This window comes from Suncus etruscus, chromosome 17, assembly GCF_024139225.1.
Source record: "Suncus etruscus isolate mSunEtr1 chromosome 17, mSunEtr1.pri.cur, whole genome shotgun sequence".
NCBI classification, from domain to species: Eukaryota; Metazoa; Chordata; class Mammalia; order Eulipotyphla; family Soricidae; genus Suncus; species Suncus etruscus.
In genome coordinates, this window is record NC_064864.1 from 22,712,983 (window position 1) to 22,739,315 (window position 26,333).

The window sequence follows — 26,333 nt, forward strand, 5'->3', positions numbered from 1 at the left end:
CAGTTACTACTGCAGCCGGTGTCTGTGCAGTAGGAGGACAGCTTTCTGGCTTGGATCATCACCTCTCAAGGGCCTCTGGCAGGGAATCAGGCGGGCCAAGGACTACCAACATCTGACTCAGGGCTGGGAGGAGTCTGCAGAAGATTCCAGAACCAGACTTAAGGGTAGGGTGCAGCAGCCCCCTTCAGGCAGCCGTCAGCATCAGCTTCAGAAGACGATTTGCCCAGGCCACAGGAACAGTGGTCACTTCAGACACTCACTTTAGAGTCCTGACTGAAAAGGAATACGGTGGAGAGGGGCTCTAGAGGAAATGGAGCCCCACCTGCCTATCTGCCTAGGAGGGGCTTTCTGAGCTTCAGGGCAAACAGAGTAGCTGCCTGACAGAATCATGTCTGGGCACGTGAGCAAGGTGTTGGCACAGGGGTCCTGGGATCTGGTGCCCAGTGGGATATGGGGTGAAGGCTGAACTTGCACAGTGTCCCCTCCCTGGACAGTGCACTAGCCTCACAAGGGGCAGCTGCCACCTTCTGCTCTTTGCCAGGGTTGAAGGGGTGAGGGGTACACTGCAGGGTGCTTCTGGGTCCTGCTACCAGGGGGAAGCGATCCCCTCCCTGCCTGATGTGTCTCAGGACCTCCCAGCTTTGGGGCCTGGCATCAGGTTTACTCTTGCTGTCCTCAACAGCCCCAACTCTACCCCAAAATTGCCAGACTGAGTCCTCCTCTCTGTGGGGGCGCCTCCCCCAGTTCAGACTTATTCTGCTCTTTGGTAAAGCATCAGCCTATTTCATCTAGACTAAGGTTCCCAAGCAATCCCGTCTCACTGCCAGGGTAGCCTCACTGGAGACTGACAGTGGGGTACAGGGGAAGGAGCTACCAGCTACAGGGCAGACCAAAAGGCTGCATCACTTCAGGTTCCACAGCTGAGCTCCACTCAGAGCTCTTAAATGCATTTTTTCAAAGCAATAAATTCAACCGGCAACTACAAGATATTCTGGAACATTCCAGCCAAGCAGCAGTAGCAGCAGACTTGTCTCACGGAGCTAGGCCCTTCCATTGGAGGCCAGTCAGAGACACAAACAACCAACGTAGGCGGGGGCAGGTGGGGGTGAGGGTTCCCCACAGTCTCCTGTCCATGGCATACCACAAAGAGGCAAAGAACTCTGGGGAGAATTCTAGCTTAAACCCCACCACAGTCACAAAACAAATCCTACTTCTATGAAACTCAAATTTCCCATTACACCATCTGGTGCTCTTCGGCCCTAGCCATGACTGGGCTGTTAAGGCACTTGAATGGCTTATTAACACCACCTGGGGAAAATTTCTTTCAATCCAGATTTAGAAAAATAAAAATCAGTAGAGGAGGCCAGAGTGACAGTACAGCAGGAAGGACATTTGCCTTGCACACGGCTAACCCAGGGTCAATCTCTGGCATCCCATATGGTCCTCCCAAGCACTGCCAGGAACAATTCCTGAGTGCAGAACCAGGAGTAACCCCTGAGCATCTCTGGATGTAACCCCAAAAGAAAACAAACCAAAAAAAAAAACAATAAAATAATACTGCAAAAATAAAGAGGCCACTCCCTCCCATCAATACTTCAGTTTCCTAAGGGATGAAATAAATGCTAAGCTCTGCTTAAATTATGCAATAGGTTACCTTGGCACTGATGAAAATAGACAAGACCTGAAATACTGCTTCTGGGCAAGACGCTCCCCTGGAGTTAAAAAAAAAAAAATCTAAACACAAAGACATGGAGGGAAATCACTGACACTCCGCTCCGTGGGTTAGAGGGAGAGGGTAGGGGGAGGCCAGGCCTGGGGGTGGTGCTGCTGCAGATTGGGCAGCCACCCCTCATCTGCATCTACTCACAGGCCCTCCTGGCTTGGGTGAAAGGAATAGCAACCAGGACGGCCTGAAAGCATCCACAGCTCCAGGGCCAGCTGAGGGACCATTGGCAGCATCCACCTTTGGTCTGTGCCAACCTCCTCCCAGGCCTTGGCTCTTTGGCACCTTGTCATGTCCCGAGGTTTCCCGGGATCTCGCTGGCCCACTCCAGCTGTGGGGGACACCACTCTCCCAACTGTCCACAACCACCAAGATGAGCAGCGCAGTGGCACAAGGGGGCTGGGGTCCTGGGGAAAGGGCGGCGAGGATGGTACCCTGCCCAGAGCCACCTGCCGGGTCCTAAGGCATTGACAAGGAAGAGCTTGGGAGGGGCTGAGAGATGGGGACCCCTTAGCTTTTCTGTGGAGCAGTGGACTCCAGCTCTGGGGGGATAGGAGATAGGTCCTGGCTCCTCCTGTTTGCCTGGGCGTCCCCTGCCCCTTGAGCCCTGGCTTCCAGCAGGTCTCGGGGGTTTCTCAGGAAGACCACCATGACTGTGATGTTGTCGTGGGAGCCCCGCTCCCGGGCCTCGGCGACCAGGTCCTCGGCGATGCGCAGTGCACAGCCCTGCCTCACTGCCAGGTGAGCCTGCACCAGGCTGTTGACCTCCTGGTGAGGGACAACATCGAAAAAGCCATCACAGGCCAGCAGCAGGTAGTCCTCGGAGCCTGTCAGCTCCCAGGAGGTGGCATCTGCATCCCCAGACACATAGGGCTTCTGGAACACGTCCCCTGGGCAGAAGAGAGATGGCTGGCATTAGTGGAACAAGGAATAGCTGCCTGGCCAGGCCCCTCACCCACCATTTTCCTTAGCACCCACACAGACAGCGTGTGTGACAGGTGACCACAAGGGGATCTCAATGCAGTGAAGCAAGTGACAGTCTTTGCTGGTGTCTCTGGAGGGGCTGGGACTCAGCATGGCCAGAAAGCAGCTCCACAAAGCCATGGGTACCACGACTATGGGGAACAGAGGAGTGGATGGCATCTGGCACTGTTAGTAGGACACACCTACTTTTCCTCCTGTGAAGATGCTTTGCTGAACACAGGTGCAGGATCCTTAGGCTCACACACATGTCATCTGCATCTTTCCTCCTCCTGACATGTACTTTCCTACTTTCTTGCTGGATTGTGTACTGAATCTTTGAAGAAGTCTGAGCTCTTTTTTTTTTATTATTCTTCCTTTCTTATCCTCTCCCTCCCCTTCCTCAGTACCTTCCAATAATGCCTGTTCTTTTTTTTTGGGGGGGGGGGCCACAGCCAGCGGTGTTCAGGGGTTACTCTTGGCTCTGCGCTCAGAAATCATTTGGGGGGGGGCCATATGGGATGCTGGGAATCGAATCCAGGTTGGCTACGTGCAAGGCAAATGCCCTACCGCTGTGCTATCATTCTGACCCCAAAGCCTGTTCTTATTAAACAAAAATAAAGAAAGAAAATGCTCTGTTGGCTCCCCCAGTTGAAAAATGATATCACAGCCCACCAGTTAACCCAGTGCCTGAGGTATGAACCGGAGGAGTTCCCTGACTCTTGGCCCCACATCTCACCTGTGAGCATATTTGTTGACTTTACCTTCAAAATGCAGCTTGAATTCACTTTCCTTCCTCATACCTACCCTCACCTCTGGGAGCTCTGGGCTGCTCCCCTGCCCCTTTCTGAGATTGCCCTCGAAGGTGCACACCTGAACCCCAACCCCATCACTGCCATATCCCAGACCATGCAGGGGTCTCCCCTCCAAACCTGCCATTCGGGTCCTCTTTGCAGAGGCTGACACAGTGGCCTGTGTCCAGAACCAGAAGCAACCACAGTGAATAAGGACAGTTGCAGGGGTTAGTGAGGTACCCCCTGTTTTTCAAATGTATGACAACACTTCACTTTCATGATATTCTCACGTATCAGCTCTCCCCGATAGGAAGAAACCAGAAGATTTTCTTGCCATGGTGAGAGCAAAGAGCTGAGGGTATACTCAGGGCTGGTTCTGCAGCATTTGGGGTGTATGCAATTTTGGGCTCCTCTGAAAGCACTAAATTTATCACAGCATTCCTGCTCTGCTCTGCTCTGACTTTCCCCTTGCAGGTGTTCTTTGATGGGTATATTTTGGGCACATTCAAACAATGCTCTATGTTAATGAATGTGAATGGCTGCATAGCTTTAGTGCTGCTTGGCTTACAAGGTTTTTGCTCCTCACCTGGTGGTGTCATGGATCATTCCTGGTTACTCAGGGGACTGTAGGTTTGGTCATATGTAAGGTAAGAGCCCTACCTGTGCTCTCTCTCTCTCTCTGTCGTCGTCCATAAAAGTTGTTACAGGAACATTGTTTTTGAATAGAGGTAACCAATGTACTTGAAAGTGCACCAAGGATGAGGAGTGGCAGTGACAGGCCACTTACATAATTGGATGGGCAGTAGGGATGAAAAACCTTTTTCAGGGCCGGAGAGATAGCATGGAGGTAAGGTGTTTGCCTCTCATGCAGAAGGTCATCGGTTCGAATCCCGGCGTCCCATATGGTCCCCCGTGCTTGCCAGGAGCAACTTCTGAGCATGGAGCCAGGAGTAACCCCTGAGCACTGCCGGGTGAGACCCAAAAAAAAAAAACAAAAAAAAAAAAAGAAAAACCTTTTTCAGCTTTTAAAAGGGGGCAAGTGGGAGGGAAACAAATGGGCTTTAGGCAACATTTGGCAGTGCTCAGGGCTTATTTCTGGGTCTGTGCTCAGGGATCACTCCTGGTAGTCCTTGAGAGACCAAATATAGTGCTAGGGATCAAATTGGGGTCAGCTATATGCAAGGCAATGACCTTAACCCCACACCCTATTTTTCCACCCACCAAAAATAAGCCTTTATGGAATATTAAAAATGGGCTTCTTGGCCAAAGCAATAGCACAGCAGTAGGGATTTGCCTTGCACGCGGCTGACTCGGGATGGACCCAGGTTCAATCCCCGGCATCCCATAGGGTCCCTGAGCCTGCCAGGAGCGATTTCTGAGTGCAGAGCCAGAAGTAACCCCTGAGTACTGCCAGGTGTGGCCTAACAAACCCCCAAAATAAATTAAAGAAAGCTTCTTACTAGATATTTTTTTTCTGAGCATTTATCTATTTATCAAAGAAACAGGATACAACTGCAGGATTAGTTGCAATTCCTTTTTTCGTTTGTTTGTTTTGATTTTGGTTTTTGGGTTACACCCAGCTGTGCTCAGAAGTTAATGCACTCAGGAATGACTTTTGATGGGGGCTCAGGGTACCAAATTAGATGCCTGGGAATGAACATGCAACCCTCCCTCCTGCTGTACTATCACTTTGGCCCCCTGGAATTCTTTTTGTGAGACAGAAGTTTCTTCCTTTATTCTGATGCTAGGGATTGAACATAATTTCTCCATATGCAAGGTTTCTTCTCTAATGGAGACACAGCCTCACCCTAGAAGTTTCTAACCATCACCTATACACAGTTCACCAGTGCACTGTCACAATCTGGCACTGTGAACTGACGTTCTACTCATAGCCCCCCAGCCTGAAGAGTTGGCTGAGTCCTGGGCCCAGAGGGGTCAAGAGGCCGGGGCTCAGGGCATATCTTGTCTACAGGCTTGCTCTTACCGATGGCTCTGGAGACGGCTAGGGTTCCATTGACTCTCCAGCAGTCCATGTAAGACACAAAACCGCCCAGCGCCTCAATGCGCTCCCTCTCGTCCTGTGGGAGAAAGCCAGTGAGGGCCCAGCAAAGAAGCCAGCGCTCTTGAGGCCTGAGTGAGGCATCAGGAAAACAGAAATGGAACATGGCCCAAGTGGTTCTTTTGTGGCAGACATGGCTGAATAGATTATGAAGCTAACCAGCCAGGAGATGCCAGTGGCATCTCTGAGCAGTGACAGGGATCAGGGTGAGATTCATAAGGCAGTAATGTGGATGTATGCACTCTGAGATCAGACAGACCTGGGGACTCTGAGGGACTTCACATGAGGGAACTGCCCCTTCATGGCTATTGCTAGGCCAAGAGAATGCATGAAATGGTACAGTCATGCGGCAGGGCAGGGTAGATGGCACCTGAGCCAGGCCCTGGGGTTCCTGCTCCTCAAAGGCCTTGTGTGTCTGGCCTGAGAGGGCACGGCAGAGGCCCAATCTAGTCAGGAGTGCTTCAGAAACCTCTGTGGTCTGAAACGGGAGATAGGCCTTGCCTTGCACACTGGAGTCCCAACTCCATGCCCTGGCATGGGAAATGCCCAAAGGGAAACAGTTGGGAAATGAGCCTGGTCCCTCCATCTGAGAAGTCACTCCCTTCTGGTCCCCATGGTTAGGTCTGAATCTTACTCCTGTCCCCAGCCTTCCCTGAGTATCCTCTGGCCTTGCTCCCATCCTGGGACTCTCCCTCCAATGATGGATGCTCCTCTCCATCATTGTACTGGGTCTAGAGTGAGGACATCCTGGGGCTTGAGTCACCTCCTCTGTACTCTATAACATCTGGACACATACACCCTCAGGGCCTTCCTGCCTGATTCCTGACCCCATTCCCAGAGGAGCTACTTCCTTATTTGGCTGGGCAAGATCCCCTTCTCTGTCATTCTGTACCCCAGAAAGCCTGCTCCTCCTGTCCCCATAGTATAGTCACCTTTATGTACCCTGTTTCCTGCTTTCATGCCAGACCCCTCCTCTGCAGCTCCCTGTGGCCTGTGTACCCAGCCCTACCCATTTCCAGGGGTGTTTTGCACTAGCCCCCCAGACTCTGGACATACAGGGTACCAGTCTTCCACCCCTTACCCCACTGTGCCCCTTGCTGTTGGCAGCACCATCTTCTCCGATGTCCCAACCCCTCTCCAGCACCCCTCCCCAAAGTCAGTCTTCTCCCTGTTCCAACCTTCCCGATACCTGCAGACTGGTGTGAGCCCAAGCTATCAAGATAATAGGTTGGGAAAGAAAGGTTAGGCCAGGCTGGGACTGGCCCTTGCAGGACTCACGGCTGCACTTCCTGTAGCAGGAGGAATTTCAAAAGGAATTTCCAGAAGCTTCCTGATAATCAGAACTCCTGAGGCAGCAGAAGGGCCACAGGAGGCCTCCCAGTCCCCACACACAGCTATGCTACTGTCAGGAAAATTAGGGTCCTGGGAGCATGCCATCAGAAGGGGGAAGGACAAAAACTTCCTATAGACTCATGCAGGCAGGAGCTCGGTTGCACAATGCGTGGTCAGGTGAGAAGAAAAAGTGCAGGCAGCCTGAGGGTCAGGGAATGGGGCAGGGGGCTGGACACTGGGTGGCCTGGATATGCCAGTTCTGGACAAACCACCTTGGAGACAGCAGCCTATGAGGTGAGACATAAGACCATGGCCTCAGGCAGGGCAGCTGAGTGACCTGTAGTCTCTGTGGCGCCTCTGCCCAACAGAAGCTCCAAGCCTGGCTTCTTGGGCTCAGGTCACCCCTTTCTTTACAGTGCAGGTGTCAGCTGACAAGACCCTACAGGAGAACCCCCACCTGCAAGGCTGCCTGCTCCCCACCAGAACTCCAGGCTCCCATTTACAAAGACACATGGAATCAGGAATGGGTCACCTATGGGTCACTTGGGGCTCCTGCTGTCAATACCCCCAGTTTTAAGGTCATCAATCCCAGATCAGGTGAGGTTGGCAGGCACCAGGAGGGCCCCTGAACCCGATTCACCCCAGTACCTGCTGGAAGGGCCTCAGCCATCTACACCTTGCAGGGGAGGGAGCCCCTTCCATACCTGCCGCTCGGGTCTGTGTGGCTCCATCAGCTTCACCACCTGGCCCTGTTGCACCAAGATGGCCTGTGAGTCCCCGAGCCATGCCACATGCAGTGTCTGGCCGGCGACCAGCGCGCACACCCCCGTGGTTCCACTCTGCAGCCGCTGCCAGGAGAGAGGAGTCTCAGAAGCCCCAGGTTGGGGCCTAGGGTAAGTCCCATCCCAGGACTGAAAGAAGGAAACACCATGGCTGCCAACTGGGGCTTAGCCCTCTTGCATGGCCTCTGTTCTCACCCAGAAGCCGCTGACCCCAGAGGAGGCCCCTCCAAGCATGCCCTCTGTCCTCACCTCCCGCCGGGCCTTGCAGAGGAACATGCGGTCGGTGCTTTGAATGGCGAGTCGGAGGGCCTCTGCGGGCCGGGTGGGCAGCTCTGGCTGGCGGGCGGCCTGGGCGTGCACATGGATAGCTGCATACCGGGCGGCGTCTACCCCTCCGTGACCGTCGAACACAGCAAAATAGGCGCGATCCACTGAGTCCTGGAGGGGAGGAGCATGCAGTCACCACCTCGACTTAGCTTTCAGTTCCTCCATGGGGAAAGCCAGTAGCCAGCATGGCCTGCGGTCCCTGCAGTGCAGTGACCCTGTGGTGACCCTTACTAGACAGCCAGAGTTCCTGCCTATGTTCCCCACATGGGGTACTCACAGACAAGCCGAAGAGTTGGTTGAAGGTGGGGAGGCAGACGTGGCGGTCCTCCATCTTGCGGCGGGTGTTGCGGATGGCATGGACAGAAACCAGCCATTGGCGCTGTGGACCTTGGGTGGCCGGTGACACCTGCTTCTGCCACTGGCTACAGACTTCCCAGAGCTGGTTAAAGAAGCTCCTGGCTACACCTTTGGCATCCAGCACTGAAGGGCATGAGAAGGAACATTTAGGGCAGCACTACCATGACCCAATGAGGCTCTGTTCCCTCCTGCCCTAACCTTTCCCTTTGGATCTCTGCAGCTTCCAGAGAACACCTCCCCCAGCCCCTGCTCCCCATCACAGGCCTGCACAGGTCCAGCAGCATATTTACCCTGGGGCCTTCTGATCCTTGGCCTCATAAACCTTATGTGACAGCCCATGGCATTAGTCAGAAATGTGGGGTTTAGCAATTTGTACCAGGTCCCACAGTAGGACTGTGGTACTTGAAGGAGCCCACCCTAAAGAAACAGGGGGAAATCACAGAACTGTTTGTCCATAGTTTGGGACAAAGTACATAATGAGCTATAATGGCACATCAATTAGAAACACTAGATACCCAATGACAAGGCAAATTGGGGCCTATTTTCCTGGTGAAGTAGAATCAAACTGTTATTAAAAGTGATTTCCCGGGGCCGGGCGGTGGCGCTGGAGGTAAGGTGCCTGCCTTGCCTGCGCTAGCCTAGGATGGACCACGGTTCGATCCCCCGGCGTCCCATATGGTCCCCCAAGCCAGGAGCGACTTCTGAGCGCATAGCCAGGAGTAACCCCTGAGCGTCACAGGGTGTGGCCCAAAAACCAAAAAAAAAAAAAGTGATTTCCAGGGTTGGAAAGATAGCACAGTGGCAGGGCATTTGCCTTGCATGCAGGCGATCCAGGACAAATGATGGTTCGAATTCTGGCATCCCATATGGTCCCCCAAGTCTTCGAGGAGCAATTTCTGAGCACAGAGCTAGGAGTAACCCCTGAGCACTGCCAGGTGTGACCCCACCCCCACCCCCCAAAAAAGTGATGTCCTGGCACCACGGAGTGACAGTATAATGGGTAGAGTGCTTGCTTTGCAAGAGGCTGACCAGGGCTCGATTCCCAACACCTCAGCCTCTCGAGCCCACCAGAAGTAATCCCTGAGAACAGAGCCAGGAAGAAGCCCTTAGCACAGACGGGTGTGGGCTCCTAAACCCCCAAAATATTTCCGTCATGAAACGTGCACTGCCACATTCACCAAGTGTCTTCCTGGGCACTCAGCCAGGGAAATGAAAGAAACACGTGTTCACAGACACATGTGTGCGGCATAAGGGCAGGACTGGCCCAGAGGCCCTTCCCCATGTGAACTGAGTGGTGAGGAGGAGCATGTAGGGATCACAGGATAACCTCCTGGGTCAGTCTCTAAAGCAACACACTGCGCAATGCCTTTTCTTTGCCTGCCTGCAAAGAGGCAGCAGCTGAAATGAAGGTCAGTGCTGGGGTGAGGTCACTGGGGATCCTGGCGTCACATTTCCCCCGAGGCTTTGTGGGACAAGATTGCTGGGGGAGTTGGATGAAGGATGTGTGGGTTCTCTCTGTCATGCAAGTCTACAAAGATCTCAAAGTTAATTTAGGAAAACAAAGCAAAACAAAACAAAAAACCTAAAGCTTAAAATAGCCTTTAAAAAAACTTTGTAAATCACAATGATTTAAATAGAAATTTAAAAAAAATGAAGGGCCCGGAGATATAGCACAGCAGCGTTTGCCTTGCAAGCAGCCGATCCAGGACCAAAGGTGGTTGGTTCGAATCCCGGTGTCCCATATGGTCCCCCGTGCCTGCCAGGAGCTATTTCTGAGCAGACAGCCAGGAGGAACCCCTGAGCAACGCCGGGTGTGGCCCAAAAACCAAAAAAAAAAAAAAAAAAGGAAGAAAAATAAAAGGATAGGACAGAACTAAACATCCAAGCTAGAGTCAATAACAATGAAAATCCTGAGACCCAAACTTTAACAACCAAACCTTAAAAATGTGGCTGTCTGTTGTGATGATAGGATGGACAGAGTTGGGGGAGGTATGGAATTGGGAGAGGGAGGTTGACATTGGTAAGGAGATTGGTGTTAAAATATTGTATGTCTAAATTTTAATTATGAAGAACTGTAAATCACAATGATTTAAATAAAAAATTATTTTAATTAATTAATTTTTTTTTGCTTTTTTGGGTACACCCTGTGACGTTCAGGGGTCACTCCTGGCTATGCGCTCAGAAATCACTCCTGGCATGGGAGGACCCTATGGGATGCCGGGGGATTGAGCCAAGGTCTGTCCTAGATCAGCCGCTTCCAAGACTCTACTACTGTGCTATCGCTCTGGCCCCTAAATAAAACAAAAATTTAAGACAGACCTCTAAAGAGTTTACAAATATGCAAAATGCTTAAGTTGTGCTATGAAGGAAAAAAAAAGGGTGAATAGCTGTCATGAAAAGGGAAGGCTAGGGCCCGAAGAGATAGCATGGCGGTGTTTGCCTTGCAAGCAGCTGATCCAGGACCAAAGGTGGTTGGTTCGAATCCCGGTGTCCCATGTGGTCCCCCGTGCCTGCCAGGAGCTATTTCTGAGTAGACAGCCAGGAGTAGCCCCTGAGCACCACTGGGTGTGGCCCCCCCCAAAAAAAGAAAAAAAAGAGTGAATAGCTGTCATGAAAAGGGAAGGCTAGGGGCTGGAGAGATAGCATGGAGGTAGGGCTTTTGCCTTGAATGCAGAAGGACATTGGTTCAAATCCCGGCATCCCTATGGTCCCCCGAACCTGCCAAGAGCAATTTCTGAACGTAGAGCCAGGAGAAACCCCTAAGCATTGCTGGGTGTGACTCAAAAACCAAAAAAAAAAAAAAAAAAGGGAAGGCTAGAAAATTCCACAAGTCTCTTGTACTGAGCACACGACAAAGTCTCTACCCCTTGGATCCAGAGACGAAAGGGCAGAATATGCAACCACAGTGCCAGGTCTGCAAACAGCCATGCTAAGGATGATGCTTTGCACTTACTTTTTAGTGTTTTGCACATGTTAGCCCAGGTGCTGGGCAAGGTCACACAAAGTTCCACAGGGACCAGAGAGATAGTACAGCAGGTAAGGTGCATCCTGCAGACCCTGGCTCAATTCCAGCACCCCAGATGATCCCTTAAACATCTCTTAGAATGACCCCTGAGCACGAACCCAGGAGTAAGCTCTTAGCACTGCTGTGTGAGGCCCCAAATCCCCCCCTCCCAAAAAAGCAAAAGAGTTCCATAAAAATTTTAATTTTTTTCCCTTTTCAAGAGGGAAGCCCCTTCAGTGGGGATCTGAGGCAGAACCAGTGGAAATCCAACAGGCACTAGGTCCTTACAATTGCTGTGGCTCATTTTTTTTTTTTTGATTTTGGGGTGCTCAGGGGTTACTCTTAGCTCTGCACTCAGAAATTGCTCCCGACAGGCTTGGGGGATCACATGGGATGCCAGGTATCAAACCTGGGTCCATTCTTGGTCAGCCTTGTGCAAGGCAAATGCCCTACTGCCCTAGTGCTATCACTCCGGCCCCTGTGGCTCATTCTTTTCTGCTCCTTCTCCTCCATAATCACCAGCACCTGGGACAGTGTCATGCTGTGAGGAAGCCCAAGGGTTCTGTGGAGAGGCCACACAGAGAGGAACTGAGGCCATCCTAGTGCCATTGAGACCCTAGCCTCAGCCACCAGCTCATTGGCTCCCATTTTCCAGCAGTAAGACTGCAGGCTGATACATGTTAATTGTTTTTTTTTGTTTGTTTTTGGGTCACACCCGGCAGTGCTCAGGGGTTCCTCCTGGCTCTATACTCAGAAATCACTTCTGGCAGGCTTGGGGTACCATATGGGATGTCGGGATTTGATCCACTGACCTTCTGCATGCAAGGCAAACGCCCTACCTCCGTGCTATCGCTCCAGCCCCATGTTTCTTGTTTTAATCCATTAAGGCTTGAGGCAATCTGTCAGGTGGAAACAGGTAATACACACCCACAACACTAAAGGCCAGATCCTACCTAAGCCTGGCATCTAAGGAAAAGATGAATGAGGAAGGGCCAAGTGCCCTGCCTCAGGGGCCCCATTCACTTCTGTACATTCCCTTGGATTCCTACTAGGCCAATACAAGACAGCAGGACACCGGAAGTTAGGGCCATTCACCAGAGGGGTGCAGGACTAAAGAACAAGGTACTGAGACACAGTGGACATGAAGAGTGGCATCGTCACATTCACACCCAAAGGTGTCAGCAGAAGATGTGTGCCTCCCACAGGCTTGGAACAAACAGCCCAGGAAACCTAGTCACTAAGGCACTAAGGTCACACTGTCCATATCCATGACAGGGGTCCATTTGAGTGTTTGGGAAAAAGTACGTCCTGGGACAGAACTCCAAGGATGAGTGAGAGCACATGTTCTGCATGTAGAAGATCTAGGTTTTATCCCTAGCACTTTTTGGTGCCCTGGGCACCACTGGGTATGGTCCAAAACACCAAAGGGGAAAACATAAAAGCCGGGCTCTGGTAGGACGGGAGGGCATAGCTCCGGACAAACAGGCCTATAGCATGGGGTCAGTCTGGCTCACTCAGCTCCTCCAACCTCTTCCTTCTCTCTGAATATGCCAGTGCTCAAAGAACCAGCCTGCTGCCAGCTTCCTTCTCCCTCTGCAAGCCACAGGCTCTATGCTCTCATCAAGCCCCAACACCCAGGAAAAAGTGCATTTGTTTTCTTGCCTGGGGCCGTGTGACTCAGTCTTGTCTCGACCTGACCTGGTGCCCGCCTAGCCGGCAGACAGCAATCACTGGTGAGAATGAAAAGCAACAGGAACGCTTGCCCGGCGGCTCTGAGGTGAGGTGGCACGCAGCAGAGCCTGCCTTCCCAGGCAAGGGCCATGCCTGGTGTGTGCGGCTGCTGTTCCTGAGTGCTGGGGCCAACAAGGACTCAGCCTTAAGTGAAATGAGTCAGAGAGAGGGGGGGGATAGACAAAGAATGACTGCACTCATTTGTGGGATGAAAAAAGGTAGTATAATAATAATACCCAAAGACAATAGAAATGAGGGCCAGGAGGACTGGTCTATGGTAGGAAGCCGGGACTGCAATTAGGGCAGAGAAGGGCGCACTATGACAATGATAGTTGTGAAATCTTGTTCTACCTCACTGTATTACCCCAACATCAGTCCAGCACTAGCTAGCCATAAAAGGGGTCCACCCCTTTAAGTAAGACCCTAATTGCGATTGGCTGGCTGAGTCTATAAAGTCTTCCCCAGGAAGATATGGGGTGGAGAGGTGATGGCAGTTAGAAGAGACGTAGCAATTGTATTGAACTGTTTCTACCTCTGTCTATGATTTTTCTCCCTAATTTGGACAGACCATTGGCTACCTTTCGCTTTACATCGTATACTTGGTCCTCTTACCTGGCCCTCAATCTGGCCTTACCCTGGTCCCAAACCCGTCTCTCTCTCTCCTTCTTTCTCCCTCTCCTGGCCTAAGTATTTTTCTGGGCTTCTCTAATAAAAAAAATTTGAGATATTTGTCAGAGTATCACCAGCATGGCCTCTGTAGACACCAACAGTGCAGGCCCATCTCTGGCAGCTGGGCTCTGGCAGGAAATGAATGCTCTGGACAAGAACTGGGTGCTGAAAGGAGATAAAGTGGTATGTATGATACCCCTTCAATAACAATATTGTAAACCACAGTATCTAGAAGAAAAATAAAAGAATGAGGGGCCGGAGAGATAGCATGGGGGTAAAGCGTTTGCCTTTCATGCAGGAGGTCATCGGTTCGAATCCCGGCATCCCATATGGTCCCCCGTGCCTGCCAGGAGCAATTTCTGAGCCTGGAGCCAGGAATAACCCCTGAGCACTGCCGGGTGTAACCCAAAAACCACAAAAAAAAAAAAAAAAAAAAAAAAAAAAGAATGAGGGGCCGGAGAGATAGCATGGAGGTAAGGCGTTTGCCTTGCATGCAAAAGGTCAGTGGTTCGAATCCTGGCATCCCATATGGTCCCCCAAGCCTGCCAGGAGCGATTTCTGAGCATAGAGCCAGGAGAAACCCCTGAGCGCTCCCAGGTGTGACCCAAAAACCAAAAAAAAAAAAAAGAATGGGATGAAGGAAGGATGGAAGTGAAGAAGGAGGAGGCCTACTACAGTGGCAGTCACAGAGGAGGTCGGGAGGGAAACTGAGGAGACTGGTAGTGGGAAATGTGCACTAGTGAAGAGTGGTAGACATTGTATGACTGAAACTCAATCGTGAACAATTTTGTAAAAAAGAAAAGGCTTCACTCATTGATGCCACCTGCTTATTAGAGGCCTGGGAGCACTCCAGGCGGAGGGCTCGGTTGGTGGCCACATAACCTTCCTACCAGAAGGTGGCGCCAGCGTCTCCCAGACAAAGGCAGAAGGCTGAGGGTGTTTTGTTTCTGGCTTTGCAGAAGTCAATCTGCTGTTTAGGAGTGCAGAGCTCTCTCTCAGATCAGGAGGGAAGAGGTCAGGGAGCCTGGGACAAGGCAGTGGACATGGATGAAAAAGTTTGGGGCGCCCAACACACTCAAGAGGCAGCGTGTTTCTCCTTTCCCTGCCAACCCTTTTCTTTGTGGCCAGAGCTCCAACAATGCTAAATTTAGAAGAGGGAGATTTCGGACATTGGTGATGGGAATGTTGCACTGGTGAAGCGGTGAGTTCTTTACATGACTGAAACCCAACTACAATCATGTTTGTAATCAAGGTGTTTAAATAAAGATATTAGTAAAATAAAAAAATAAAGTAAGGTTATGATGGACCACGGAAATGGTGCAAAGGGCTGGAGAGCTTGCTTTCCATGCAGACGCCCAGGGTCTGACCTGCAGGATTGCATGTCACCCAAGCACTGAACACTGATAAGTGTGGCCCAAGAACAAAACACACACAACCAAAGAAAATTGATGTGATGAAAGGGTTAGTTGATGCTCTGGTAGTAATTACATAAAATACTAAAATACTAGCATGGATTCCTTTAACGAGGTATTTCATTGGGCAGTAGAGATGGCTCAGCAGAGAGGGCACTTGCCTTGCACATCACTGACCTGCGCTTGATCCCAGGCACTACTTCCTGTTCCCATCAGCCTGCTGTGAGTGAGGGAGTGTGTTGCACCTCAGTACCTATCCACTAGCAGAATTGGGATTCCCAAACTAGAACTCCCTGCTGCCCCTCCCTGGTCTGGTGGTGGGTCTGTTGCCTGAGAACTCACGGGTTATAGGGTCTGTCTCCTCTTCCTCCTGATTCTCCTCTTCCTCCGGTCGGGGCAACTTCCTGTACTCTAAGAGATCTGTCTGTAACAACTGGGACACAGCTTCATGGGCCAGAGACGAAGCGAGGTAGGGCGCAGCATTCCTGGGGATGCAAACAAGGAGGGAGGTGATGGAAGGCCAGAGGCGGAGGGCCCGAGCTCGATCCTCAGCGCCACATGGGAGAGTAGCACAGTGGCATTGTCCTTGGTAATCCCTGCATTCTAAAGCTCTTGCTCTCTGGCTTGCAGAGATAGTCAGTGAACAGAAGTAGAAGAACCCTGATCGTCATGACAACTGCAAAGGGGAGGAGAACGGAGAGAGGTGGGGCTGACTCCTTGGTAAGACTGACCACACAAACACACACACACACACACACACACACGTAGGCTCCTCCTGGAAATTAGCCTGGAGCTACGGATGACTGCTGGAAAGAAAATACCGGGCTCCCCCCAAGGGACGTGGGAGCTGCAGGTTGGCCAGTCTCCTGCAAGCTTGGCTGGTGGGGTTCAGGATAGCTGGGGGAGGGGCTAGTCAAAGCAATTGCAGAGCTGGGATCAGGAGGGTGTGAAGGGGGCACAATGGGAGAGGGGGCTGCCAGGTGGGCTGAAGCATGAAGAGCAAATGTGGCAGCACAGGGGCCGCGGCATGTCTAAGTTCTAGAGGCCCAGCCTGTGGGGCTGAAGGCAGGTGGAATGGGCGGGGGCTGCAGGAACCCACCTATGCAGGGCCAGACAATAGCTGGGGGAGGAGTGGGGTGAGCTTAGGGGCCTCTGCATGCAGCTATGGAGGAGCAAGACCTGGGTTTCACCAATAAGCTGCAGGGTCCTCCGTGGGCAAGAGCAGCGAACTGGGGAGACGGGGTAGGGAGAGATGGAAGACAAAGGGCAGCTGAGGATGGACAGAGGGAAGCCTCAGACTGATGGAAATTTTTATTGCTTCTAAGAAGGTGAGGCAGGGCTGGAGAGAGCATGGTGGTAAGGCATTTGCCTTGCATGCAAAAGGATGGTGGTTTGAATCCTGGCATCCCATAGGGTCCCCTGAGCCTGCCAGGAGCGATTTCTGAGTGTAGAGCCAAGAGTAACCCCTGAGCGCTGCCAGGTGTGACCCAAAAACCACACACACACACACACACACACACACACACACACACACACACACACACACACACACACACACACACACACACACACAGGAGGTGAGGCAGCTCTCCCCCAGCAGTGCCCAGGACATACCCTGAGCTGGAACCACAGTGGAAACCCCATCCCAGCAGCCCACCCCAAGGCTGCCTGCAATTCTCTGCCAACCCCAGGATGAACAAGTGAGTCTCACAAATGAGAGTGACTGAGGGAGAACCTTGGAAAACAATCAGCTAAGACATGAGGAATAAGTTCCTCTGCTCTCTGGGGGTTTCCTGCCAGCCAGACCTTTCCTTTTCATGACCGGGAGAAGAGGCTACAGTGCTGGGCTCCTGGTGAGGTCATGCTGGGCTTCCTGCAGGACCATGGAGGTAGGGGTGGAAGGCAGGGAGCAGCTTCCGGTCCAGAACCCAGACAATGCCTGGCTGTGGGCCGGCGGCTTCCTGGACACCCCTGCGCCCCACCCAGGGTCCTAACAGATACAGGCTCCCAGGTTTGGGCGGTGCAGGGAGCAGCCAGGAAGGGGGGCACAGACCTGAGGGGCAGTCATCGTGCAGCAGAGAGGGATGTAGAGAGACAGTGCTGCAGGCAGACAGCCTAGGGACACTGAATGGTGGGGGAAGCGGTTAAAGAGTCCCATCCTACCCTGGGTGACTAAATCTTGAACACTCTCTTCGGAAGGAGCAATGTTCTCAATCTGGGCTGGTGGAAGCTAGTATGGGGTCTAGGAACCCAAGTAGGTGAACAAGTCAGATCACCACAGTGAAATCCCCCAAGGAAGGTGGAAAGATCAGACTGGATAATACACTTTAAGGTGCCTCCAGGAAGATTCATGGGGCATGTGAGGTGTTAATGTATTGAAGGGACTTCTGTGCAGCCCTTCCCACCAAATTCAGACCCCAGGGGCCATGATTCCAGCCTCTCCCAGCCTCAGGCCTGCTAGTCATCCGGCTAATTAACTGGGTGCTGGTTGGTTCAACACCTGAGCCCAGGGCTAGCTCTTCAATTGCTTTCTCCCTCACCCACTTTTCAAGGCCCCTGGGGTGTGGTATGGGGTGGGGATGGGCATTCTCCTCAGGAAGTCCTGGTCTTCTTGGGAGATATCTTCCCCTTCCCTAAAGTACCCCACTAGGCCCAGCACTGTTTCCCCACCACCACCCCGTCCTCCTTGCTGAGAGAAAACAACAGCCCTTTCCTCAGCCAGCTCCCTTCCCTCGGGCACTGTCCTCTCTGTCCCCACCTGGAAGTGAACTGGACAGTGACACTAGTGACTGGATAGTGATACTGGCACCTTTAGGGCCCAGGCTCTGCGTTGTGGCCTCCTTTGAGTGGCTGCTTCTGCCTGGCACACCTCTCCAGACTCTGTTCCCAGTCACTCCCTTTGCCCCCAGCATGACTCTGGCTCTCTCGGAAGCAGAGCTCATGTGCAGAGTATAGCATGGCCGCCTATTCCCTAAGGCTCCCCCTCCTTTCCTGACCCCAGCCTCTGCAGGAGTCTAAAGCACTGGATGCATCCCCCAAACCTAAGTTAACTAAACAGTAATGCGCCAACGCTGGAACAGGATTTGGATTAGGATGATGAAGAGACGGGGGACCAATGATATAGTGCCATGGGGAGTGACATGGGGTCATGAAGACATCAGCCAGCAGGCAGACACCCTGCCTCGACCCCCAACTGTCTAGACTGTGGATGTGCAGCACTTCTGTGCCCCAGTTTCCTTGTCTGGGCTTGGGGTGGCCTGCTATGATGAGCACATGGCCTACCATGACTGCAGGCCTGTGTCTCTCAGCCCGCTGGACTGTTCCTCCTGAGACCCGGGACACAAACAGGAGTGCTGCAGTCAGCCTCAGTGGCCCAAGTCTGGGACTCTGGTCTTTGCAGGCTTAAGACGAGATCACCTAGCTACAGGGAGGCCACATGTCCAGCACGATGGATGACCATTCAACATGTAGACAGAGCACGGACCAGCGTGGGGAGGGGACAGCATGTGACAAGAAGCCCCAACAGGAGTGATGTGTCTTTAGGTAAAGGAAGGGCTGCTCGTAACATGGGGAGAGAATGCTGGGAACAGATTTTCATTGGTTGTTTTTGTTTTAGGTCACATCTTGCTACACTCAGGGTTTCTCTTAGCCCTGTGCTCAGGTGCTACTCCTGAGCCTGGGCTTGGGGCCCATGAAGTGCCAGAGATCAAGCTCACAACCTTCTGTGTCCAAAGCCCATGTTTAGCCCATCAAGCCAACCCCTGGGTTCACCTTGAAAGCATTGAGTGGGGGCCAGAGCAATAGCACAGCGGTAGGGCGTTTGCCTTGCAAGCACCAACCCCGGACGTACTCCGGTTCGATTCCTGGCATCCCCTACAGACTTCCAGGAATGATTTCTGAATGCAGAGCCAGGAGTAATCCCTGAGCGCTGCCAGGAGTGACCCAAAATCCAAACAAAATAAAATACAATAAGAAAGCATTGAGTAAGTGGAGCCTGCACACTCTGACCTTTGCCCCCAGTGTGCAGGAAAGAACCCCTGGGTTCCATAAACCAGTGAAGAGGCCAATGGTGCACTGGCTTCGTCTGGGGTCCCCTCTCCTACCTGCTCCTTAGGAAGTGCCCCGCCAGCTCCAGCAGCTCCCCCTCCACTTCCTCGAGGCTCAGCACTTTCCCAGGCACATCCCATGGCAGCGGGCTCTCGGGGCCCAGCGGGGCTGGGAAGTCACTGAAGAATGTGTCGAGGAAGCCTGGGATCCCCTCCGCCATCTGGCTGCTCTGCAGGGGGGTGCCACAGGCCATGCCCGGGGCATCCCGAGGCTCCAGCGAGTCTTCACTCTGGAAAGACAAAAGGGTCAGCAGAGACACTGGGTAGCACCTTGCTCTTGGGTTCTCTGAGTTCTGGCCCTGCAGCATGGAACATGGTGCCCCATTCATCTCTGGTCCCTTCATGATGGACAGCCAGGGGTATGTGTGTGGGGCAAGTATAAGGAGCAAGTCCTGGCTGCTGTGTTGGCATAGAGGCCAGCTCTTATCAGGTGGTGACCAGGATAGCAGGAGGCGGTCACTAGGGGACTAAGTGACAGGCCATGGGGGGAGAACAGGAGAAAGGTTTCAGGGGTACCCTGAGAGGTCTCCACCCAAGCCCTGCCCCATCACCCTTAGTTCACATGAACCCCAGCCAAGGAGCAGACAGACCCCTGGTTTGTCCAGATGCCTGTTTTCACCCACAGCAGCCCACAGCTCTCCAGACCCAAACAGCCCCCTTCACCATCTCCACTATCCCATACCCTACCCACCACCATCTGCCCTCTGGGGCCCAGACTCTCCTAACACACTTCATTGCTGCCCTGCTCAGCAAGGAGCTCCCCCCATCTTCCTTTTGATCCAATTCCTTCCCAGACTGCCCGTACAGGCTGTGGTAATAAGCAAGCTAGACAATTTTCTTTGGAAGGGGACCCTGGCATTGGCCCCTGCCTAGGAAATACTGCTGGTTGCTGATGCTCTCAAGACAGCAAACACAAGCCAGGTTCTTGGAAAGATATCTGTGGAGCCAGGAGACAATCCTTGCCCCTGTCCTGAGGCCATCCAGATTCTGACAAGTGAACACAGGGCAGGATGGCATGAGAACCTCTTCTGTCACTTTGCGTGGCGCTGGCAATGGGAGGAAGGATCAGGGGGTGGCTGAGGAGCAGAGTGGGGACGGCTGCTGGACCTACAACTGCTCCTGCACTGTGTACATTAGCTGAGTGAGTGAGCTCTTGCTACAAGAACAGAGCTGCACACACAGGGAAGGCCAGGCCAGGCCAGTGGGGTTTCTCATCCGTGAACAGGCAGCAGAGAAAGCTCAGCAAATTCAGAGACGAGATAAAAGCAAAAACCCTCTCGTCTCTCAGATAGGGACAGCAAGCACTGACACAGAAATGAAAAGAATGAGTATAAAGGCATTAGTCTTATAGGTAGTGGGTCTCAATTCCAACCCCTACACTGCATTGTCTCCTGAGCACCATCAGGAGTGCTCCCTCACCCCCAGTACAGAGCTGGAGGAAATAGCTCCCAACCACAGCCAGATGTGGCCTAACCTCACTCACTTACAAAATAAAAGTATAGGAGCTGGAGCGATAGCACAGCTGTAGGGCATTTTCCTTGCGTGTGGCCAGCCTGGGAAGGACCCGGGTTTAATCCCATATGGTCCTCTGAGCCTGCCAGGAGTGATTTCTGAGTTTAGAGCTAGGAGTAACCTCTGAATGCCACCTAGTGTGGCCCCAAACTCAAATCAAACCCAACCAACCCAACCCAACCCAAAACAAAAACAAAGAAACCCCACCAAAATAAAAGTATACATGAGGCCAGAGCAATGGCGCAGTGGTAGGGCATTTGCCTTGCACGCAGCTGATCTAGGACAAACTGCGGTTTGATCCCCAGCGTCCCACATGGTTCCCCGAGCCAGGAGCAATTTCTGAGCAGAGCAAGAGTAAGCCCTGAGCGTTTTTGAGGGTGGCAAACAAACAAACAAACAAAACCCCAAAGAAACAACAAAAAAGATAAAAGTATACAATTAAGAAATGCAATATAGGGGCCGGAGAGATAGCATGGAGGTAAGGCGTTTGCCTTTCATGCAGGAGGTCATCGGTTCGAATCCCGTCGTCCCATATGGTCCCCCGAGCCTGCCAGGAGCAATTTCTGAGCCTGGAGCCAGGAATAACCCCTGAGCACTGCCGGGTGTGACCCAAAAACCACAAAAAAAAAAAAAAAAAAAAAAAAAAAAGAAATGCAATATGGAACTTGGGGCACTGGAATGGAAGAATGGAAGACAGACTTAAATTCGCTGACACCATTACCCTTCACATTTATTCACAAACAGAAAAACAAAACAAAACAGGGCCAGCCCTGGCTTGTGAGGGCAGGGAGGTATGATGCTGACTGCAAAGTAAAGGAAGAGACGGGAGGCTGAGAGAGGACAGACGCTGCATGACCAGCAGGCCAGAAGGCAAGAAGGAGAAAGCGTGAGAAGGCGGTGGGCTGGGCAGGCCAGCACCTGCAGGCTGAGTCAAGCAGGGAAACCAATGAAAACCCAGATGATGGGGAGAATTTCCCACAGGGGCTGGAGGCCCTTGGGCAGAGAATGGAGCCAGGACCCTGGCATGACTGAGGAGTGAGAAATGCGAGCAATGCAGCAGGGGGGTGGATGGGGGGGGGGGAAACACACGATGGAGAAACAAATCCTGTGTGGGCAGTGACCAAGTCTGGGGTGCAGAGCACACTCAACCTGCTGGGGCGCACAGCGAGAGGCTAGTGCCCCAAACTGCCCCAGAAACCTGGGGGTTGCTGCTATTAACCTTAGCCTGCCCACTTACTACAGCTTCTAGCAAAGGATTTGAGACTCTTTACCTGCCATGTGGCTACTAGGTACCTAGGCGACTTGTTGGATCGTGAGCCACCTCTGGCTCCACACCCTGGAATGCTGATGCTCACCATGCTTCCATGTCTCCCCCTTCTCCCTGGGCCCCACAACCTATCCTCCCTGCACTGCAGTGGCGAGGCCCTTCCAAGGGACAGGAGGCAAAACAGGTGTTGAGTGGGTCAGATGAGGGCAGCATGGATGCCAGTCGCATGCATGGGCAGGGCAGGGGGATGTGCTGGCTTCCTCTGTGCCCACACCAGGGCCTGGTCTTAACTGGGCCAACAGGCTTAAGGGCTTCCTCTCTCTACTGCCTTCTCTCACCAGCAAACTCCCAAAGCTGCAGGCAGACACACTAATCCAGGAGCAGAGCAATCCCTGCTCTGGGTGCTGTGAGGCCCAAACACAAAGGTACAAAGATGAAATTCCTAGCTCAGGGCCCGGAGAGATAGCACAGCGGCGTTTGCCTTGCAAGCAGCCGATCCAGGACCAAAGGTGTTTGGTTCGAATCCCGGTGTCCCATATGGTCCCCCGTGCCTGCCAGGAGCTATTTCTGAGCAGACAGCCAGGAGTAACCCCTGAGCACCACCGGGTGTGACCCAAAAAAACAAAAAACAAAACAAAACAAAAAAATCCTAGCCCAAAGCAGCCCTGGGCAATCAGAAGGGGTCCCATGATCTGGCCCTAATAGTGACCAGCTCTGAGATGCAGCCTTCTCTCTTTTCTGTGCCCGCAGCCCCAGCCAGAACTCTGAGCTGTGAGTCTGTGCCCATCTCACCCTGTCCCTTCACATTCCACTTTCGACCCTACCAGATTCATTCCCGGGGACCAACACCGTCTCTGAGACCTCACAACACTCTGCCTCACATATTACTTGCCATCAGACCATTTTTCTCCTTTTTTTCCAATTAAAGTATTAATTTAGATCAGGGATGTAGCTCAGTGATAAAGCCCTTGTCATACATATATGAGAGGCCCTAGGTTTGAGCCCCAAAACTGCAGGAAAAATTAAATATTTTATCCGTAGGCTGGAAAATAGTCAAGGAATTAAAACATATGAGGCCAGCCCCAGTTCAATTTCTAGCACTACATACGGTTAGGAGTAAGTGTTGAGCACTGCTGGGTATGGACCCCCAAAATTTCCCTCCTACTTACTAGTTACTCAGAAGCTTAACTTATTGATAGTACTAACATTTTGGTGGTGGAGGCACACCTGGAGATGCTCAGGGGTTACTCCTGGTTCTGTGCTCAGCAATCATTTCTGGCAGGCTTGGGGGACCATGAGGGATGCCAAGAATCAAACCTAGGTCAGCTGCATGCAGGGCAAACTCCTTACCTGCTGTGCTATCTCACCGTCCCCTACTTTTTTATTTCTACGTGATATGGGCAAAATTATTTGTTGAGTCATGCCTACTTTCAGAACTTGGTTGAAGGAAAAATTTTACACTTCAGAAAAGGAAACTGGATCATTGTTAGGCAACCTTCAGATTCATGTCATTTTCTTTTTTTTTTTCCTTTTTTATTTTTTTAGTTTTTGGGCCACACCCAGAGGTGCTCAGGGGTTACTCCTGGCTGTCTGCTCAGAAATAGCTCCTGGCAGGCACGGGATACCATATGGGACACCGGGACTTGAACCAACCACCTTCGGTCCTGGATCGGCTGCTTGCAAGGCAAACACCGCTGTGCTATCTCTCCGGGCCCTCATGTCATTTTCTTTTCTTTTTCTTTCTTTTTTTCTTTTATTTTTTTTGGGGGGGGGTGTCACACCCAGCAGCGCTCAGGGGTTACTCCTGGCTCTATGCTCAGAAATCACTCCTGGCAGGCTCAGGGAACCATATGGGATGCCAGGATTTGAACCACCGACCTTCTGCATGCAAGGCAAATGCCTTACCTTCATGCTATCTCTCCAGCCCCGATCCTTTTCTTTTTTTTCCTCTTTTTTTGGTTTTAGAACCACACCCAGCCAGGCTCAGGGGTTACTCCTGGCAGGCTCAGGAGACCATATGGGATGTCAGGCATCAAATCTGGGCCAGCAAGTACAAGGCAAACACTCTTCCTCTTCTTATTTTTATAAAAGGAGAAATGATGTACCCATTTTTCACTCCTCCCTTCATCTCTCTCTCTTACTTTGTTTTTTTTTTTTTTTTGGGAGGGGGGGCATACCTAGCCATACTCAGGGGTTTCCTCTAGGTTTTGTGCTCAGAAATCATTCCTGGCAGGCTTGCAGGACCATATGGGAATGCCAGGGATAGAATCCAAATACCCTCCCTGCTGTGCTATTGTTCTGGTCCCTCTGTCTCTTTTAGGGCCACATCCTGCAGCGTTATGGGCTAGTTCTGATTCTGAACTCAGTGCTCCAGTATACACAGCATGTGCTATGGTCCTTTGGCTCTCTCTCCAGCCCTGGATCTAATTCCTTTATTCATAATAACCACTGGGTAGAGTTTGGTATAAATCCTTCCAGATCTTCTCCTACATCTATTTGAAAAGAATGAGACCAGAGAGATAACACAGCAGGTAAGCCTTGCACAGAGCTAATAGATGTTTGATCCCTGGCACCACATCTGGTTTCCCGAACCCCACTAAGGGGGGGGGGGTCACTTCTAAGCAGAGAGTCAGGAAACAGTCCCTCAGCACCAGGAAGGGTGTGACCAAGATAAACCAAAAAGAAACAAAAGAGTTTGTGACAACATTGATATAACACGCATGTTCAGGGCCCCATTTGGAACGGGACCCTCCGGCCTGACTTCCTGGGCCAGTGCTTGCTCTGTCCCATCTACTCTAAGCTGCAGGAAGCTGGAGTGATGGCGGAGAGGATGCTTCCTTCCAGCCTGGCTCCCCCACAGGAAGAGGGGTCACAGAAACTGTTTTCACAAAGAGGTAGTGGCCATGGGCTTTCAGGGGGCTTTACAGGGAACTTAGAAGTCAGCTGGCTGCTTTTTGATGGGTCACTATTGGGGCAGAAGAACAAGGCTGGTTTGCTCCTGGAACTGAGCTGAGATGCATAGATCTGGGATGGGGCAGAGAGGGGACAGGCTTAGGGAGGCCAGGCCACCCTCAGAGGTGACCTAGGGCAGGAAGCAGACATGCCCGCCCCCACACATCAGGGGGGCTCTGGGCACCCTAGAGGCAGAAAGCAAAGAGTGAAGCCTCAGGGCAGGCCAGAGAGGGGTAGAGACTCCAGATGTGTGTCTTCCCATTAGGACCCCTGTATCCCAATGGGGGAAGGACACAGAACAGCCCCCAGGAATGCCACATGTCATGGGGGGGGGCAGAAGGGGGCCCTGACTGGGCTTCTAAGAAGGTCACCAGGTCTCTATAACAGCAGAGAGGTCAAGGGGCTAGCCTGAGGCCACACAGCACAGAGGTGGAACCCCTCCCTCCCTCCTGGCACCCAAACACATGAACCCTAAAACTCACCCTGGAGAGGGCCATGGGGGCCATCGTGAGGGTGCTGCAAGGTGCAAGGGTTCAAGGGTTGGTGGGGTGTGAGTCTGGCTAGAGGGTCCAGCCATCTGCTCCTATGAGTGGTACAGGGTAGAGACAGGCCCAGGAGATTGGGGGTGCGACAAGGAACCCCAAGATCCTGCGGGGTTCTAGGTCCCCATCTGGCTCAGCCACACCCCCAAAGGAGGTCCCAAAGACCCTCCCCAGTTCTGCACTCTGGGCACCCCAATGTTCCCGTCTCCTCCGATGCTCCACGCAAGGGTCGGCTCCCGGCTGAACCCCCAAATCCCTATTTTTGGGGTCCCTGCCTCCCCAGTTCATCTATTGCAATCCCCTTCTGGTTTCTCCGCGCCCCGTTTCACCTCTGTCCGCTGCAGATCCCCTACCTGGGCCCCCCACATAGATGCCCGGCCCCGCACCCGCACCTCCCGCACCCCAAAGTCCCCCAGGGCCTCACCTGCCAGTGCAGCCGCCCAGCGCCCAGCTCTAGGCTCCGGCGGCGCCCCGCCCACTTCCCGTCCCCGGCCTCCCGCGCCACGCAGGCGCAGTCCGTCCCCGGCCGGGGCAGCTGCGTCTCTGCTGCCCCCTGGAGGCCGGCCGCGGGGAGCTTTTGCATTTAGGTGGCGCACTTGAATGAATGAGAGGCCACTGGAAGGAGACCACGCCAGAGGCTGGCTGGCTGGCGTGGTGGCTAAGAAGCCTGAGACCTGGCTGCAGTTTTAGAGACAGATATGACAGATACGCAGCAGTTGTATGTTTGAGATTGTGTCACCAGGACTTAAATGTCTCCAAGTAAAAACCCTGAGAACAAATGCAAGTTACATCGAGCTATGTGAT

General features: G+C 52.5%; 1 protein-coding gene across 1 annotated transcript; it reads right to left on the reverse strand.

Annotated features, from left to right (window-relative positions):
- Positions 1-242: 242 nt before the first annotated feature.
- PPM1F (protein phosphatase, Mg2+/Mn2+ dependent 1F) lies at positions 243-26,040 on the reverse strand. The gene is made up of 8 exons (XM_049790694.1): positions 25,954-26,040; positions 19,254-19,486; positions 15,493-15,635; positions 8,255-8,457; positions 7,900-8,088; positions 7,573-7,716; positions 5,462-5,555; positions 243-2,613 (listed from the first exon to the last, which is right to left on the reverse strand). Exons 2-8 carry the CDS (start codon positions 19,448-19,450, stop codon positions 2,234-2,236), a joined length of 1,350 nt encoding a protein of 449 aa, XP_049646651.1. The 5' UTR covers positions 19,451-19,486; positions 25,954-26,040; the 3' UTR covers positions 243-2,233.
- Positions 26,041-26,333: the final 293 nt, after the last annotated feature.